The 17,883-nt window shown below is 55.9% G+C and overlaps 3 protein-coding genes across 3 annotated transcripts in view; 2 read left to right on the forward strand and 1 right to left on the reverse strand.

Annotated features, from left to right (window-relative positions):
* On the forward strand, nt 1–1,300 carry NPPB (natriuretic peptide B). The gene is made up of 4 exons (XM_053660712.1): nt 1–168; nt 332–575; nt 935–1,055; nt 1,159–1,300. The coding sequence occupies exons 1-4, from the start codon at nt 52–54 to the stop codon at nt 1,226–1,228; spliced, it is 552 nt and encodes a 183-aa protein (XP_053516687.1). The 5' UTR covers nt 1–51; the 3' UTR covers nt 1,229–1,300.
* Nucleotides 1,301–9,320: 8,020 nt separating this feature from the next.
* NPPA (natriuretic peptide A) lies at nt 9,321–10,783 on the forward strand. Its single transcript, XM_037165705.2, has 3 exons — nt 9,321–9,557; nt 9,656–9,982; nt 10,495–10,783. The coding sequence occupies exons 1-3, from the start codon at nt 9,438–9,440 to the stop codon at nt 10,504–10,506; spliced, it is 459 nt and encodes a 152-aa protein (XP_037021600.1). The 5' UTR covers nt 9,321–9,437; the 3' UTR covers nt 10,507–10,783.
* Nucleotides 10,784–13,302: 2,519 nt separating this feature from the next.
* Nucleotides 13,303–17,883, reverse strand: part of CLCN6 (chloride voltage-gated channel 6) — a 37,239-nt gene continuing 32,658 nt past the window's right edge. Inside the window, exon 24 of the mRNA XM_037165680.2 lies at nt 13,303–16,329. Coding sequence (XP_037021575.2) covers nt 16,249–16,329 — 81 coding nt within the window. The 3' untranslated portion in view covers nt 13,303–16,248. The remainder of the gene's footprint in view (nt 16,330–17,883) is intronic.

Raw genomic sequence — 17,883 nt, forward strand, 5'->3', positions numbered from 1 at the left:
CTGGAACACAGCAACTGAAGGGCAGCAACCTCGGCCCACCTCTCCGGCAACATGGACCCACAGACGGGGCTGTCCAGGGCACTCTGGCTGCTTCTGTTCCTTCACCTGTCACTGCTAAAAGGTTGTCCCACATTGGACCTGTCTCAAGATGACAACAGAAGTGAAAAGGTCTCTACCTACTGTTACAAGAGGTCCCTTTGAGAATCGGAGAGTGGTGAGATTGGGAGCCGGGACCCGGACCCACAGTGGTCGGTTCCCTCGGGTGCCACTGAGGAAGGTTGGGCTCAAGGGAGGGCCCCTGAGGCTCGGGTTATTCTCCCCCCCATTGCAGGAGCCACTGGCCTGTATTCCGGAGCCACGGAGGGCCCTGGAGCCCCTGCAGCACAGTTCTGAAGGACACAGTTCTGAAGAAGCCTGGAAGACCAAGGAGGCAGCTTCTGCTGGTGGCCTTGGGCCTGGTGACAACATCCTCCCCACCCCAAGGGAACCACAAAGCCCCAAGAAGATGCCCGACTCCAGCTGCTTCGGGGGGAGGAGGATGGATCGGATCGAGTTCAGTGGCTTGGGCTGCAAGAGTGAGCTTCCTACCTGTCAGCTGGCCACCCCACCCCCATTCCTGGGGGCTCCGCCCTGGAGTCACTTCTGGGTTTGTTGTCTCTGGGGACCACAGTCTGAGAATGGGACTCCTAGACACCACTCCCTGTCGCTGACAGTCCTCAGGGCCAAGGAATGCCTTTCTGGGAGTATTCGCTGTGGACACCATTCGATCCCAAGCCCACGAGACCCACCCATCTTGTTTGTACCCACCTGCTGCATCTGTGATCAAAAGGGCAGAATTGCTTTGGGGTGGGGTTCAGTGGAGTCTGGCAGCCCATCCTTGGGGTAGAAAGATCCCTAAACACTTTCCTCCTGGTTTCCCTCCAACTGTCCACAGCTGCAAAGACCGAGGCCCAGATCCCCAAGGCAGCTGCAGTCCTGCTTGCAGAGGAGGAAACTGGGCCACAGTGTGATGGAGGACACGCCAATGATCCAGACCAGCAGAGGACGAGCGTGGGGTGAGGCAGCGGCGGTAGCAGGGGTGGCACAGGGTGACGGGAAGCTCAGATCTTGCCTCAGTCCCCCCCCATGCCACCATCACCCTCTCTGTTCCCCACAAAGGACTGAGGAGCCAATTATAGGAAGTCCCAGCGATGGACCGATTTCCTGTCAACTGCCTGGTCCCCTTTGAAGCGCCTCCTATTTATTTACTATATTTTTAATTGGATTGCTCTATATAAGCCAGTTCTTACCTTTGAGCACAAGTTTGCCATGAGATAAAGTCAGCATTAAAGCTTGTTCTTTTGAAACTGATTTGTCTCATTGCATTCAAAATACTTCATCATTTCAAAAAAATTAAAAAGAAAACAGCAAACCACCTCCTCCCCCTGCAACTCTGTGTTTTCTTAGAGGTCCCAAAGGTGTCTTGATGGTGGGCTGTGGATATACACCTCCAGGGCTGGTCAGCTGTTGGGGGGCGGCTTTCTTTGAAGGGTTTTCAGGCTCTGAAATGTCCAGAAATACCTCGAGCAATTGAGATACTTCCTAGAAACTGCTTTTCAAAGCCTGGCAGGTGCTTCCTGGAAATAGGCCCTGAGGTTTCACTGCAACCTGCGGGAGGCTGTGTGTCCAAGCGCCTGCCATGCTGGCTGGTCTCTGCCCGCCTTTCTGTGCAAGGCACTGTCCCGGGAGTTTCTTGTTTCAGAAGGTGTGAGCGACACAGTCTCAGAGACGGGGCAGTGCGTACGTGTGCGTGTGTGTACATGCGGCTCATTTGCACTCATGAATAGGAGTGAGCCCTCTGTCCTGCCCCAAACCTCAGCCTTGGATTCCTGATGTCATCTGAAAGGAGCCTTCAAAGCCCTGAGGTTTAAAGTACTTCCATTTCCCAAACCCACAAGCTTGGAAGTGTGGGACAAGCGGTCCAGCATTTCAGGGCGCCCCTCGCCTGGGCTCTGCATCGTCACCTTCCGCCTGCCCCAGAGAGGGAAGCCCCTTATTTTCCGCCAGAAAAGGAGACAAGCACCAGCATTGCACCGTGTGGCCTCATCTGTGGGGAGAGTCCTGGTCGGGGCCACTGCTCTGTGTTCTGTGGGTCCCCTTCCCCTGTCACCTGCATTCCAGGCATCCAAGGCCACAGCACTGAACCTGACCCTGCTCTGCTGGTTTTGGGGGCCATTGTATGATCCAACTCAGTAAAGGAGACAGGACTGTTACCATGCCCATTTTATGGATGAGAAAAACGAGACCTAGACAAACAAAGCATCCTGCCTCTCAGCCGGCAGCTGCTCAAAGCCAGTGCTGGGATTTGAGCGCAGATCACGGTGGCCCGGAGCCTGCGCTCACTCCTGGAGCTGTGGGGCCTTGAACTGGGCCCACAGCCAGTCTGCTCGGCTCACTGGTGGTTCTTTGAGAGAGAGCGAACCCGAGGCTGTAGGTCTCTGTGTTGTTTCTCATTTGAACCCCTGTGTGTCAGAGATTATGGGCATCTAATGAGATCTCCTGAGATTCAAAAATGAGATTTTAGGCTCTGGCCAGGTGCCTCGGTCGGTTACTGAGCTAACGCCTCCCGATGCCATAAGGCGGCAGGTTCCATCCCCGGTCAGGGCACGTGCAAGAAGCAACCAGTGAGTGTACCAATAAGTGGGACACCAAATCAGTGTTTCTGTTTGTCTCTCTCTCAAGTCAGTCACTAAGTTAAATGCATTAAAAATAAAATTAGCCCTGGCTGGTGTAGCTCAGTGGATTGAGCACGGGCCTGCAAACCAAACAATCGCGGTTCGATTCCCAGTCAGGGCACATGCCTGGGTTGCAGACCAGTTCCTTGCAGACCAATTCCCAGCAGGGGACGCATGAAAGGCAACCATATATTGATGTTTCTCTCCCTCTCTCCTTCCCTTCCCCTCTAAAGATAAATAAATAAAATCTTTAAAATAAATAAATAAATAAATAAATAAATAAAATTAAAAACAGGGTTTTAGGAGCAACTTATTCACAATAAAACTGTGAGCCGTCTTTGCCTAGTGCTTCTGACAACAACTCTACAAAGTAAAAATTCTTATCAGCTCCCATTTTACAGGCGGGGAAACCGAGGCACAGACAGGCGATGTGATTTGCTCAGGGTCACGAAGTCGGTACGTGGCAGAGGCAGGATTCAAGCTCACCCAGCCCAGCCCTGGCACCGGGGCCCCTAACCACTGCACCACCTGGCCCCTCCCAAGTCAGGGAGTCAGGCTTGCTGGGGAGATGGCCGCTTCCCGTCCCGATCGCATCCCTCAGGTCAACCTTTGGTGCCATTGCAAACTTCCTCTCTGCTCAGGTGATGACGATAAACCCCTCCCAGAACACCCGCTCCCCAAACCCAGCCACCGGGCGAGTCTGCTCTCCCATAAGTAGGGCTCCGGCGGAGGAGTCTGCTTGCATCACACAGAAGCATCCTGTTATCGGGCCCTTCCAGGAAGGAGGACCCTAAAGCAACTGCGAAGGAGCCAAACGTGACTGCTGGAGGGGGACCGCAGGTGGCCTGAGGCACCTGCTGGAGCGACGTCTCCAGGAGCTCCCTTGGTGTCTGGTGTCCATGGGCAGCCTGGCGGCCCACACACCATCTGTGGTGTCCCTGAAAGCCAGCCTCGTACTCTGTGACCACGGCCCCTTCTAACACGTCCCTCCCCGGCTTCTGTTACTGACCTCGTCCTGCAGAGAGGCTGCCGGATGACACATGTCCAAGGGTGTCGGTCATTTGAGTCTTCCCAGAAAGACGGTGAACACAGGCCCTAGGAGGTCTAGCCTGTGCCTCCTTCGGTGCTGGAAGGAGGCTCGGTAGAGGGTAGACGGGCTTTGCTGTGTCCCAAACGTAAGGTTCAGAAGTGAGGACAAGCATGGGGCCCGAGCGCTGCATCTCGTCACTGAGTCTGCTCCTGCCACCTTCCCAAGCAATGCCAAGCCCTTCTCTGTCCCTCTGTGGCGCTTTGACCCTTCTGAGAATGATTGGAGGCAAGGGGGAAAAATGCATCTCTTTTCCTGCAGAACCAGGTCTAAATAAAATCTTGAACTTGGCCATGTGTCGGTTCCTGGTGTGGTCCTCAGCCTTTTGTCCCGGTGTCTGCAGGATTCCTCCTGTACTACCTGAGCTTTAATGGTCATGCTGGTTCCACGGAGTGACCCGTTTCTGCCATGGGGTCGGGAACCAGCCGCCTGGACGTCCTGGAGAATCTCTAAACCCACACTCCGTACCTCCCCTGGGACACCGGCTCCCAGTCTTGTTCCCAGAGCTCTCTCGTCGGCTACACACAGTCCCCGCCCTGCAGGCTGCAGGGCCCAGGCTGCCAGCCTGTAACTCCATCCGGCAGCACCGCACTGTCCTCTGGCAGCAGAGCCCACCGGGCTCCCCTGGGGCAGGCAGGAAGTGCTGGGGAGTTCACGGCCACGGTTCACAGGTGGGACGCATCTGACACTGGCTCCCAGAGTTCTTTGCGGGGAGGGAGGGGTAACCTCCGGCTGCCCCAGGTGGTCACTTCCCCACTCCGCTGATATTTCCTGGGATCCACTCCACAGTAAACTACTTTGGCCTGGATTCTTGTCTCAGGTTCAGGGGAGCCCAAACTAAGACACTCCTGAATGATTGAACCTCCACCTGGGGCCCCACACCTTTGATATTAGAGCCCCGGAATCTTCATTGGCTTCCTTCTCTGACTAAACTGCCCAGGTGGCACTGTGTCCGCCCCATGCTCTTCCTGTGTACTGTCCTTCACGCCCTGTCCTGGGTTAGATCCTCACCACTCATGGGACATTGGCACACCAGCTCCCTAACCAGCCTCTCCCCCTGGGTGCCCCATCTGACTCTTCCTGCCCCGGGGAGAGAGCAGAACCTTGCTGCTTCATCCAGAAGGAGACTCCCTGTCCCCGTGAGCCCCCTGGGGAGGGCAAGGTACAGACAGCATTGGGTGAGGGGGGTTGTAGACAGGCGCTGAAGGCAAACTCATCAATCCAGTCATTTAGGAAATATTTTCTGTGCTAGGCGCCTGGACATAGAGGGGCCTGCGGCTGATTCATACGCTGCCTCACACCTGCTCAGCCTCTGGCTTCCTGGCAAATGCAGCCCTGGCAATGGCTGACCTGCCATTCGACCTCCTGTCCACCCCCGGGTACCACTGCCTCGTCCTCCACGCAGGGAGAGACTGCCGAGCCAGTTCACGGATGGTCAGGAGGGGGGTCTGTTCCCCCCAGCCCCTCACCACGCCCCTGCCACTGCTGCCTGAGGGAATGGGGTATCACAGCCAGAAAGTGCAGGGGAGACAATGGCCTGGAGGGGGGTGGGGTGAGGGGGGGACCCCTTTGACCAGTGACAGACTGGAGAAGGAAAGAAGCCCACAGATAAAGCACCTGTGCGTGGGTGGAATTACATGTCCCCTCCCAAAAGACACATAGAGGCCCCAAAGCCCAAGAACCTCCAAACAGGGCCTCATGTAAAAAAGGGCCATCGCAGATGTGACTAGTTAGATGAGTCACACTGGAGTAGGGTGAGCCCCCAGTGCACTGTGCTGGGCGTCCTTACAAGTAGAGAGACACACAGACCGGAGACATGGCCCCATGGTGATGGAGGCAGGGACGGAGTGACACATATGTGAGTGAGGGGAGCTGGCAGCCGCCAGAGCTGGATGAGGCCAGGAAGGACCTGCCCTTGCAGGTTTCGGAGGGAGCGTGGCCCTGCCGACCCTTCATCTCAGACCTCTGGCGTGAGACAGGACTTTTCTGTTGCCAAGTGCCCCAGGCTGTGGCTCTTTCTCACAGCAGCAGCCAGGGGTCGGGTACGGGGCTCTCAGCCTTTGCTCCCCCACAGACGGCTCCAGGAAGCCCCCTGGAGATGCTCAGCCTGACCGACCAGCCACTAGGGTGGTTTTTCAAAACCGGCCAGGTGGTAACACATCGCCTTATATTTCCTCTTTGTGTGTCCTTCCCTGGGGCTGGCAGCCTCTGAAACAGGAGACTCGTGTCCTGGTGCCCATGCCCTCCATGTGGGCTGGACCTCGGGACCCACTTTTCAGGAAAAGCACCCATGACAAGCATGATGGGAGGCCACTCCTAAGATGAGGCTACAAAGAGGCGGTGGCTTGCTTTGTCGCTCTGTCTCTCTTTACCTGAAGAAAGTCAGGAGTGCCTCTGTGGCAAGGAACTCATACCTCCAGCCAACAGGCACAAGGACCAGAGGGCTGCAAGCAGATCCTGCAGCCAAGCCTTGAGATGACCAACATTTTTTACTTTTATTTTTATATTGATTGTAGAGAGCTAGAGACAGAGAGAAAGGTTGATTTGTTGTTCCACTTATTTATGTATGCATTGGTGGATTCTTGCATGTGCCCTGACTGGGGATCAAACTTGCAACCTTGGTGCATCAGGACGATGCCCTAACCGACTGGGCTCCCTGGCCAGGCTTTGGTCAGCCTCTTAATGGCAGCCTGTGAGAGCCTGAGCAAGAAGCACCCAGCTAAGCAGGGCTCCATCCCTGATCCTCAGAGACTGTCAGATGGTAGACAGGTGCTGTGTTGAGTTGCTGAGTTTTGGGGTAGTTTGTCACTTTGCAATAGTTAACTAATACACCCCCTCACTCCCACTGATCTGGAACCCCCATGCAGCTTTAGCAAATGAGTTTCTCCTTGGGCTTTGTGTTCTAGGGAACCTGCTCCTGTTTCCCATCCCTGGGGCCTTCATATTGTGCCAAAGAAGCAGAAGAGTGTTTTCAAAGTCAGGAGCAACCATCCCTAAACATGCAACAGTGTCCGACCCATTTCTCCCAACAGGGGCTTTTGCTTTAGCCCACCTGGGTCTGAAAGGCTCACACCATGCATGCGACGGGCTTCTCCTCCCAGTTAGGCACACGCTTGACATCGCTGGGCCTTGAGGCTCCCCAAAGCAGCCCACAGCATCCCCATAATCTCTCTGGAGGGTCGTGAAGCCAGACTCGGCCTGAGACTGGGGGTGCCCCCAGTCTGGGGCCTCCCACCACTTACGATGCCCATTCTGTGCATGACTAACAGGAATAAAGCCTTTTCCTTTTTCAGCCAGTGGGAGAGGAGGGGGCGGACCGGTCATCTGTGCCTTTCGCTTTTCTTCTGTCTCACTCGAACAGGCTGGCTCCTAACGCCCCCACCGAATGCTGCTTCTCCACACACGCAGCCCAGAGTTGAGCAGGAGGCTGGAAATGAAAAGAAACTTTACATCAAGCCAATTGTTTGTTTCAGGCTCAAGTCAAAGGCTCTACTGGGATTTGGGGTAGTGTGTGTATTTGGGAACTGTCTGCTTTCTCTGGGTCCAGTTAGCGCAGGAGGGGGTGTTAGTTCTATACCAAGTCCTCAGGGCAGCTAAAAGGAGTATTCTTTTTGTCGCCAACCCCTTCTGCAAACGAAAAGACAAAGCAAACCCTGGCGAACAAGAAACCCCACAGATGACGCCCATGTTCCACTCCAGTTTCGCTCTGGGAAAAGTAAAATGACTTCCATGAAACAAGCTGACGGGTTCTGGAATTCTCTTTCTAGAACCTTGGACAGGACTTCTGCTTCTCCTTGGGCTACCTGCAGACCCCAGACGCGGCTCAGGACCAGGCAGCAGCCGGCAGGCTTGGAGGCCACCTGCCATGATGCCCTTCCAGGGTCTTTGCCAGCATCAAAGGCTTGTCTTAAAGGGCATCTCCAGGAGACGGCCGTGTGACGCAGGCAGCTGGGAGCACCACTTCCTCCCAGCGTGGCTGCTCGCTGAATCCTCTTGGCTAATAATAACCCTGCCAACCAAGCAATTAAGCTCTGAGCACATGCCAGGGACTTGTCAGGATGCGATGGCCCTTTGCCGCCAGAGCTCCTACTCAGAACGGCAGCCGTTTCAATTTCAAGTTGAGTCTGCCTGACCCGAATCACTTCCTGAAGAGCCCTCCTTTTTCCTTCCGTCTTAGAATAAAACCACCCTGGACACCTCTCAGGAGATCTTGCCCCATCCGGCCCTGAAGTCCTGCCCTTGATATCCAATTAGCCAAAGAGTGAGCACTGCGGGGGGGAGGGGCCTGGCCGGCACGCACGGGCCATCAACACGCATTTCCTGAGCTCCTGTGTAGATTCGGTTGGGTGTGTCAACAGGTCGTGGAGGTTGGAGGTAGCACTTTTTTTGAGACAGTCACACACTCCGACTTGTCAAGCACACAGAGCTGCAGCCTCTGGGCGGGGGGGGGGGAGGCAGCCTGAGAGACAGGGACTAGGGGTATATTTCACCAGGGCCACTACCTAAGGGGCTTGTCAGGAACCGCCCTGCTAAGCAGCAGCATATCGGTGAAATGGGTTAAGGACCTGGGCGTTGGTGTCAGACCTGGGGTCCGTGTCCTAGTTCTGTGCTCATGACCTTGGGCAAGCGACATTTGTGCTTAGCCTCAGTTCTGCTCCTTCGTGAGTGGGAACACTACTCCCCACTTCCTGGGGACGTTACAAGCTTCCAACTCGAAGAATCTGAGCTCCTATGAGCGTGAGATGAAAACAGGCATTCTCTCAGGGCCCATCTCCCCTGACACCTCGGAGGGGCTGTGGGGCAGGAAGGGGGGGCAAGCTCTGCAGAGGAACCAACTGTGCTCCCCGCCCCCTAACTTTTCTTGGTGTTCGTGTTTGGGAGCTGAATTCTTGGGGCATTTTTCACATTCGGATCCAGCTGGCTTGGTACTCTCAAAAATAACTCGCTTTTCGCCTGATTACTGAGGGTGACAGCCAAGCTGGGGCAGCCCTGTCGGAGAGGTTCTGCCCTCGCAGCCGATGAGTCAGGTGTGAGGCCAGCTCGAGCATCTGGACTAATTTGTCCCCAGCATCCGGCTGCCTGCCATTTCCTCCTCTCCCACCCTTATTTGGGGGCCTGACAGCTGAGCCATAAACCAACTGGGTGACTGAGCCTTCACCCTCCTCCGCTTCCCGTCACCCTCCTCCGCTTCCCGGCATGGGTCCCGTTGCCCAGGAGAAAGAAGCCCGAGGCATCCCATCGAGATAACCAAGGACTCTTTTTTGCTCTTCTCACACCTTTGAAGTGGGGACCTCTTGAGGCAAATCAACAAGAATGTGGTTATTGCAGCCTAGGTTCCCGAGGCTTGCTGGGGCTGCTCAAGGTGGAGGGGCTGTGAAGGGCTCTGCTGGACTGATAACTTTAAAAGGGCATCTTCTGCTGGCTCCTCACTCGGCTGCTTTATCGCTGCAAGTGACAGAATGGGGAGGGTTCTGTCCCTCTTGCGCTCTTGGAGAGCCGGGGGGCTATAAAAAGAGGAGGCGCAGGGCAGCTGGGAGACGGAGACAGACAGAGACCAACCACAACTGTCGGCAGAGGGAAGCCGGAGAGGAGAGAAAAGGCGACAAGCGGCAGAGCACTCCTTGACCGACGCCAGCATGGGCTCCTTCTTCACCATCACGAGCCTCCTCCTCTTTCTGGCGTTTCAGCTCCCAGGGCTAAGCAGAGCCAGCCCTGTATACAGCTCCGTGTCCAATGCCGACCTGATGGATTTCAAGGTAGGGTCAGGAAGGGGGCATGGTCTGGGGCCAGGGGGCTCTGCGGCACCGCCCGTCGGTGAGACTTCTTTCTCTCCCCGTGTTTTCCTTCTGTAAAGAATTTGCTGGACCATTTGGAGGACAAGGTGCCTATAGAGGATGAGCTCATGCCCCCACAAGTGCTCAGTGAGCAGAATGAGGAAGCTGCGGCAGCTCTCGGCCCCCTCCCAGAGGTGCCTCCCTGGACTGGGGAGGTCAACCCAGTCCAGAGAGATGGGGGTGCCCTTGGGCGGGGCCCCTGGGACTCCTCCGAGAGATCTGCCCTCCTGAAAAACAAGCTGAGGGCACTGCTCGCCGCCCCTCGGAGCCTGCGGAGGTCCAGCTGCTTTGGGGGCAGGATGGACAGGATTGGAGCCCAGAGTGGACTGGGCTGCAACAGCTTCCGGGTAAGAGGAACTGGGGTTGGACATGGGGTGGGGAGGAAGGAAACTGTGGTTTTGTTGAGTCTCACAGCACATCACAGAACACCACCAGGGGATGCCTATGGCAGGAAAGGGCCCACGTAGAAGCTCACTCCCTTGCAAATTTCTGCCCTCACTTGGTGGGTGCCCCCAAAACATAGGGCTGATGGCATCGTCCTTAGCTTGCTGAGAAAATGCTGAGGAAAAAAAGTGACTCCCATGAGCATGGCCAGGACACCCTCATCCTGAGGATTGGCAGGTCACTCTCTTCCCCAGAACTGTCAGATCCCAAAGGTCAATGGAAATGGGCCAGCGCTGACCTTATAAGCTTCTTATGAGCAATTTGTTTATCAGTTCATGCAACTCAGAGGGTCGCCAGGCTCAGTGGGCCTGGTGGGACGTGAGCGCAATCCCATGAAGCTGTGAGGGGCATTTACTTCTTAGATGCCCGGTGCAGCCAGGACAGCAAGCCAAACGTGTCTGTGTTCCCTTTGTAGTACCGAAGATAACGGCCAGGCCCGGGCGGACTTCAGAGGCCTGCGTCCCCTGGGGTCTTCTGCTCCACCTTGTACCATCTCATTGCCGTCAAGTGGAATTGTGACGAGCACCCTGTCTGAGCTGCAGCTGCCTGTCCACATTTCTCACCTTTGATGCTAACTGTAGATGACGTGGCTTAGCTGTGGCTTCCCCGCCTCTCCCACCCCGTGCATTAACATTGTAGGGTAAACCCTCACCTGTGATTGAAAGAGGTTTGAAAACGAATAAACTTCAGCACCACGGACAGAAGCCAAGCCTGGGCGTGCTTTCTTTCAGTTTCCTTGGGGAAGAGAATTCAGTCCGCCGGTCCCCACCTCCTCACTTTTGTCCGAGAGAAGAACGCTCAGTACCTTTCTTCCTACCTTTAAAAGTGACCGAACAAACTCTGTTTTTAGAGCGATTCTGGGTGCAGAGCAAACGTGAGGGGGAAGTGCGGATTTCCCAGGCGCCCCTCCGCTCACACACTGAGCCTCCTCCCCTACCCGCATGCCCCTGGGGGGTTTGTGAGTTCATGTGCCAGCACAGACAGGACACGTCGTTCTCACCCCAGTGCCACAGTTCACACAGAGGTCGTTCTGGGTGGTGTGCGTTCTGTGGATTTGGACAAATCCTTCCTTCATTTATTTTTTTTGGGGGGTGGGCTGGGATTCAAACTGCCGTTTTCAACCTGCTCTCTCCCTCCGGCCTCATCACAGATCCTGAAGAAGCCCCCAGACACTGAAAGGACATTGTTTTTTTAGAGTTGCTCCTATTCGGGGCCCTTAATTATTAAAAAGAAAACTTTAAAACATCTAAGCTTTCTTCCCCCTGGTTACAACTAATGTAGCTGGTATGCAATAGACAATTTTTGCACACCTAGTACTTTTTGGTTATTTTTTTAAAGGAACATTTATATAATGAGGGTACTGAATTTTCTGATACATTTTGCTAGTTACCTGCTACAGTTGAGTGAATTGAACTTTTAGTTTTAAGAAGAGGCACCTGGCTAATGTAGCTCAGTGGATTGAGTGTAGGCCCGTGAACCAGATCATGGTTCGATTCCCAGTCAGGGCATATGCCTGGGTTGCAGGCCAGTTCCCAGCAGGGAACACATGAGAGGCAACCATACATTGATATTTCTCTCCCTCTCTCCTTCTCTTTCCCTCTAAAGATAAATAATTTTTTAAAAAAAGAAGTGGCAAAGAATTTGGGTTTAAAAGCTGAGCAAAGTGAAGGGAGAAATGTTTGCTATGCTGACACACTACACCACAAGTTTATGTGCCTTTTGGGTACTAACATATTTTTAAAAATTGGAATCGTCTTCTCCTAATTCAGGCCCAAAGTGCCTGGACTTGCAGATTTCACCGAGGTGGGAGCCCCTGGAGAAGACGGTGTCTTTGTATCGGTTTCTGAAAATGTATCCTCAGTAGAAACTGCCAGGCACTGGGGTCCACCTGCAACAGGGGGCGGCCCTCTGACCCGTTCCCCACCCCAACCTCCTGGGCCTCACTCTCTGTATCAGCTGCTGCGACCCTGCTCCTCCACCTAAGCCATCACTTCTCTGTGCCCTAGTTCATGCTGCCCCTTCCACCTGAAATATGCTTCATCTTGCACCCCCGAGAACAGCCCCTCGCTCTGCCTCAAGGCTCACTGTGAATGCCACCTACTCCCTGAAGCCTTTCCTGACACCACGTGCCCGGCACGAGCTCCACTCCCCACTGGCAGCGCTGATGGCGTAACTGTTGTAATGGGGCCAATGTCTTGGAAGGCACGTTCTTTGAGGGCCAATGCCCCTTTCAGCACCCTCCGTAAGTGTTGGTCAAACTGTCTTGGTCTCGTATGGAAATTGGGAAAAGAGGTAAGAAAGTGGCAACTTACTCCTTGTAGAAGGTGGGGAAGCCAGAACTGATGGTTAGGGAGGGGGAGGGAGGGGGGTGGGAAGAACTCTAACCTGATCACTTGCAGAAAGAATGTTCCTTATGTGGACTTCAAGCTCAGAAGGGTGGGAGACTGAGCAGCGGGGGACTCACAAGGACAAGGGTAAAGAAGTGGAAGAAGTGTCCAAACCTGGCTCTGGGGTCAGGCGCTGGAGGAATGAATGGCAGACGCTGGGAGGGAAGGGCGGAGAGCTGGGCGTCCCGTGACACAGTGGGTTGGCTGAAAGTGCCAAACACACAGAAAATGCCCCTGGAACTTGGGGACAGGCGGAGGGGACTGACCGACAGACCACTCCTACCACTGCTGCAATGGCAACTTGAAGCAAATCAGTCAGAGAGCAAGTCCCGCTTCTGGCAAAACCAGAAGCGAACGCCAGAAGCGAACATGGCGCTGACAGAAGCCGGCCACGAGGGCTGGCCACGTGCAGACTCAGCGTCGATGTCCTTGCTCCTGGCTGGCCCACGGGGATGGCGGTGGACCGGTTCCTCAACACAGTACTGCCGGGACCACGAATGGACTCTCCACCGGCTGCCGTGGGAAGCAGCTGCTGGAAGAACAGGCAGCGTTTGCAAAGGAGAAAAGGCCGGTGAATGCGACCTGACGGTGCCCACGTGAAGGGGAAACAGGGGCAGCTCCGCAGTGTCTGCCGGGATCCACAGGACTCAACTGCTTGTTAAGGGGGTGCGTGGACCCCGGGAATGGGGACGCCTGCTGGGAAAACTCTGCGGAGAGAGAGCTGAGACCACACAACTGCCTTCTAGCTGTGCAGCTCGTACACACCAGTGAGAGAGGGCGTAAGACCAAACCAAATGCTACTTTAAAGGAGCACCGCGGAGACCAAGGGCTAGAGACAGATGAAGACGTTTTACTCTGACGTGGTAAGGTTATAATGAGAACGTCCAAGTTCCAAACGTTCAAATAAAAATAGGATTTTACAAATTAAAAAAACGCCATTTACATACACAGTGGAATGAGCAAACATCACCATACAAACCAACGGTGCAAACAGAAACAAGGACGCCGCGGCCGTCACGACAGCCAAGCCCACGGGAGCCGAGGGGCAACGCTGCCGGCGCATCCCGTGGGCCAGGAAGGCTCGCCGGGTCTTCCTGGAGGCTTTCTGGTCACCAGGCCGTGTCAGTGTGCGATTTCACATCAGAAATGTCTATGGGCGGCTGGGTCAAGCAAGCATCCAGTCTGGCCAGCAGGCGCTAGTTAGACAAGGTCACGAGCCAATCACCTGGCATAATGCAAAGGACCCACAGCCATGTGGACGCTCCCCCCAACTTCCCCACCTACCTCAGCAGGGGAGCCACGAAGCACCAGGCTGGAGACAAAACACAACCACCTCCAGCCACCCCAGAGCCCTCTGTACAGCTTTACCTGTGGAGGGACCACATCCCCGGGAGGCCGTGGGGCTCGCGGGACCAGGTGCAAGCTGAAAATGCAGGCTCCTAACAGAAACCAAAGGCGCGAGGCTAACAGCTGCTTTGCTACAAGGCGGCAGCGGCTGTCTTTGGGCTTATCTGCAAAGGACAGCCTCCACGGAGGACAGGAAGTGTGTCCTTCCAGAGGGGCCTGGGTGTGGGTCCTCCCTGGCGGCTGTGCAGGGAGTTCGGGAGGAAGGTATTGCATTCTGCCGTCGATCTCTGGGCTGTGCTGACGGGAACAAGGTATCTTGGTGGCTTAAGAGCAATGCAGCGTGTGTGGGGGTAAATTCTGACATGCCCCTGGCGGCTCTGGGGAGCACCGGGTGGCCCAAGCCTGGAAGCCAGAGGCCCTCCCGCAGGACATCGGCCCGTCCAGTCTCCGTGAGGGCTGGGAAAGCGGGCTCTGCCCATGACCTGTGCGACCAGCTCCCTTCTTCATCAAAGGGATGGGTAAGGTGGCCAAGCTCTGAATGCTGCTTTAAAATAAAGTGGCAGCTAGTTCAACACTACCACATTTAGAAGGGCTTGCCTTTTTTGGTCCCTGTGATTTCCTGAACAATTTGTTGGGGGTTTCAGCCACATTTCACAAATCAATTGCATCCAGGGATGCTGAAAAACTTAGGCCTCAAAGTACTTTTGGTCAAAGTGATAAGAAAATAGCCCTGGCTGGTGTAGCTCAGTGGACTGAGCACAAGTCTGTGAACCAAAGGGTCGCCAATTCGATTCTCAGTCAGGACACATGCCTGGGTTGCGGGGCCAGGTACCCCATTAGGGGATGTGAGAGAGGCAACGCACACTAATGTTTCTCCCTCTCTGTAAAAAATAAATAAATAAAATCTTTTTAAAAAATAGCAAGGAGGCGGCCACAGTCAGAAAAGATCCTGAACCAACCCCTCACTGAAATGAAATTATGCATCAGAATGTGCTGAACACAAGACCTGAGCCCCTCACCCCACTCCCTCAGCTGAAGGCGTCTTGATGGAAGTCACCTTAAGGTGGAAGGCAAGACAGCGGTGTTGCCGGGGCCAGGCACCACAGTCTTTAAACTTCCACGATTAAAACTGAGCATTAGATGCCAATGGATGCCATCTTGAGTCCCAGAGCACATCTGCTATAGGGCTGCCTGACGGGCCCGCGATGCCGACAAACACTCGAAGGGAGCGGAAGGGAGAGGCCAGTGAGAGCCAACGCCTGGCACTCAGACGCCCAGCAGCCTAGGGAGAAACTGAGTCACCGAAAGCCTCGGGAGGCTTCCCATGCACGCTGCTGACCCCCTAGGGCACAGCCGGGCAGGAAGTGCCCGCCCCCCACTCCAGGCAGACCCCTCCTGGTGTTTCCATTTCTGAGCCCCTCGGGAGGCGGGGCTGTGGTGACAGCAGGGAGGTGACAGGTTCACGAAGGGCGGACAGCCTCGTCCTCAGATCCGGCCTCTGCTTTGTCAGCAACACCTGGGCTTCTCCAGCTGGAACACGCACCTTGCAGCGGCTATTGCCCCAGGGCTCACCGCTTTCTGCCTCAGAGGCCACTGCGCTGCTCTCCAGACCCAGGCAGTCCGTCTGGGGCCCTGCTGCGTTGGTGTGCTCGGGGCGGGGGGACACCGGGGTCCTCGGGGTGGGGCTGTGGCGGCTTTTCCAGGGAGATGCAGTCACAAACAAAGAGAGCTTTCTGGCCACCTGGCTTTCCACTCATAAACTGTTAGTGGGGAGCGCTTTATGCAGCTGGAGGCCACGGCTCCACGGAGACTGAGGCCACAGGGGCCAGACCAGAGCCCTGCAGCTCACACCCCAGAAGCAGAGCAGGTCCCCTCAGATTAACAGGTATTGAGCCGAGAGGCCCTGCGCAGGAAGGCCTCCGGACAAAAGGCTGTTTCCTCAATGCCCAGTTCCTGAATTTAGTAATTCACTTAATCTGCAACTGATTCCCCCCAGTATCTGCCTGGGCCACAGCCCCTCCCATCACAGTTTAAGGCAACAGCGGGGTTCCCCAGGAAAGCAGTAAGGGGCAGGAACAATGCTCTGGGGCCCCCCTCCAGCGAGGCTCGCCGCCCGCCTGCTCTGGCCCCGGCATTCGTGGGGTGGAAGGGCTGCAACCTGTGTGGACACTGGATGGGGGCCTCGGGGAGCGGGACCCGGGAAGGTACCGCTGAGCACAGCACACGAGGCCCACCCTGGGGGTTAACACCGTCCCTGGGATCTCCGACCACGACAGTGTTTGATGACTGCAGGCTTTCCGAGTGAGGGGGTGACTGGGGATGCGCTGAGCCCTGGAACGGCCCCCACCTGCTGCGGCGGGGGACAGAGCGGCTGTCTCCCCAGGGAGCCCCGGGAGCAGGAGGGCTGGCCCGAGGCGTGAGGCCGAGCCGGGCCCTCAGATGGTCTGGTAGTGCTGCCGCAGGCGGGCCTGCAGGAACTCGTACGTCAGGTTGTGTCGGGTGACGATGCCAACGATCTAGGACAAGGAGGGAGAGGCCGAGTCACCCAGGGCCACGAGCAAACAGGGCTCGCGCGGTCCGTCACGAGAGCCGGAGGAGGCAGAACTGGGCCCCGGGCGGTGCGGAACAGATACGGCCACAGAACGAGGACCCTCGCTTCAAAGGCCACCTGATTTCTAGACGGAACGGGACGCAGGTAACCAGGGCTCAGAAACCGGAGGCATAAACTTAGCTTCAAAACGCACTGTGGTTAGACCAGCTACAATCTGAACTCGCCCATCTTTTTAGGCAGGGCATGCACTATCTGGCTTTCTCAGCTACCCCAGCCTGCTTGCTCCCCGTACCGGTGCCGGAGGAAGGGCCTGGCCAAGGCTTCTGACAGGCCGTGACCCCACGGCTTGTAAATGCCATCTTCTGAGCCACCGTCATACTGACTCATAACAAGAAACACGAGTGCATATTTGTTCTTTGTCCAAGTTCCGGCAAAAAGCTCTTAAAAATTCTCAGAATTTCCTAAGTGGTAGGAGTTAATAAAGGCGTCTTTTATTTCTCTTAACAAGCCCTTCCAACCACACCTGATGATGTGACTTGTAGAAAGACCCTAAGGATGGAGGCTGGCTGCCTGGGGTGGGGGAGGCTGGGGTTGAATCCCTCCCCAACAGCCGATGATGTAATCATTTGCGAGTGCAACACAGCCTCCATGACAACCCCTGAACTGCAGGGTTCTGAGAACCTGCAGGCCGGTGAGCATGGCCGGTGCAGGGAGGCAGCGTGCCAGGAGGGCAGGAAGCCTGGCACACTTTCCACACGCGGCGCCCTGTGCGTCTCTTCTGTCAGGCTATGGCTGCGTCGTGTCCCTTAGTGATAAACCGGAACCTGTCAGCAGACTGCTTCCCTGAGTTCTGTGACCAGGGGCCACGGAAACCTTGTTTACAGCCAGGTCAGAAGCCCTGGGGACTACTGGGACTTCCGACCGCCGAGGGCAGTGGGGGGACTGAGCCCGCAGCCTGTGGCGCCTGGCAGCCTCGGCAGGCAGACAGTGCCAGCGGGCGTCCAGAGGGTCAGAGAAGTGCTCAGTGGGGGGAGCCCGCCCCTGGCAGCAGACGCACAGGAGAGTGTGGGGGGCAGAGGGGTGGGGTTTTTCCTGAAGGGCCACTGCTCACTGTCATCGCAGCGACACCCTGTCACTGAGGCAGGCGCCACACACTGTGAACTGGCAGCCCCGGTGGCAACAACTGCATCCGAAGGAGCTGTGCTGTGCACTTCGACCTCAGGGAGGAACCTGCCCCCTCTGGGGCGGGGGGTGACCTGGCAACACGTGTGGGGAGCCCCGAAAAGGGACCACTGCACTGACATCTAACCAACACTCCAGCACAGATGACGACTGAGTGGTGGCTGACAGCCACAGAGCAGGCGCTGCGCAGCCCCCGGACCTCACGTGTGAGCGGCTCCGAGGTGCAGTCATGCCCTGCAGGGTGCGCACCGGCACAACCCTGATGTCGTTCTCATTAAAACTCGGTACGTGAAGCCCCTTTCTAGGTGCAGAGAACAAAGATAAACTGAAAAATTAA

The sequence above is a fragment of the Artibeus jamaicensis genome, unplaced genomic scaffold, assembly GCF_021234435.1.
Source record: "Artibeus jamaicensis isolate MK-2021 breed Jamaican fruit bat unplaced genomic scaffold, CSHL_Jam_final scaffold_847, whole genome shotgun sequence".
Classification (NCBI taxonomy): Eukaryota; Metazoa; Chordata; class Mammalia; order Chiroptera; family Phyllostomidae; genus Artibeus; species Artibeus jamaicensis.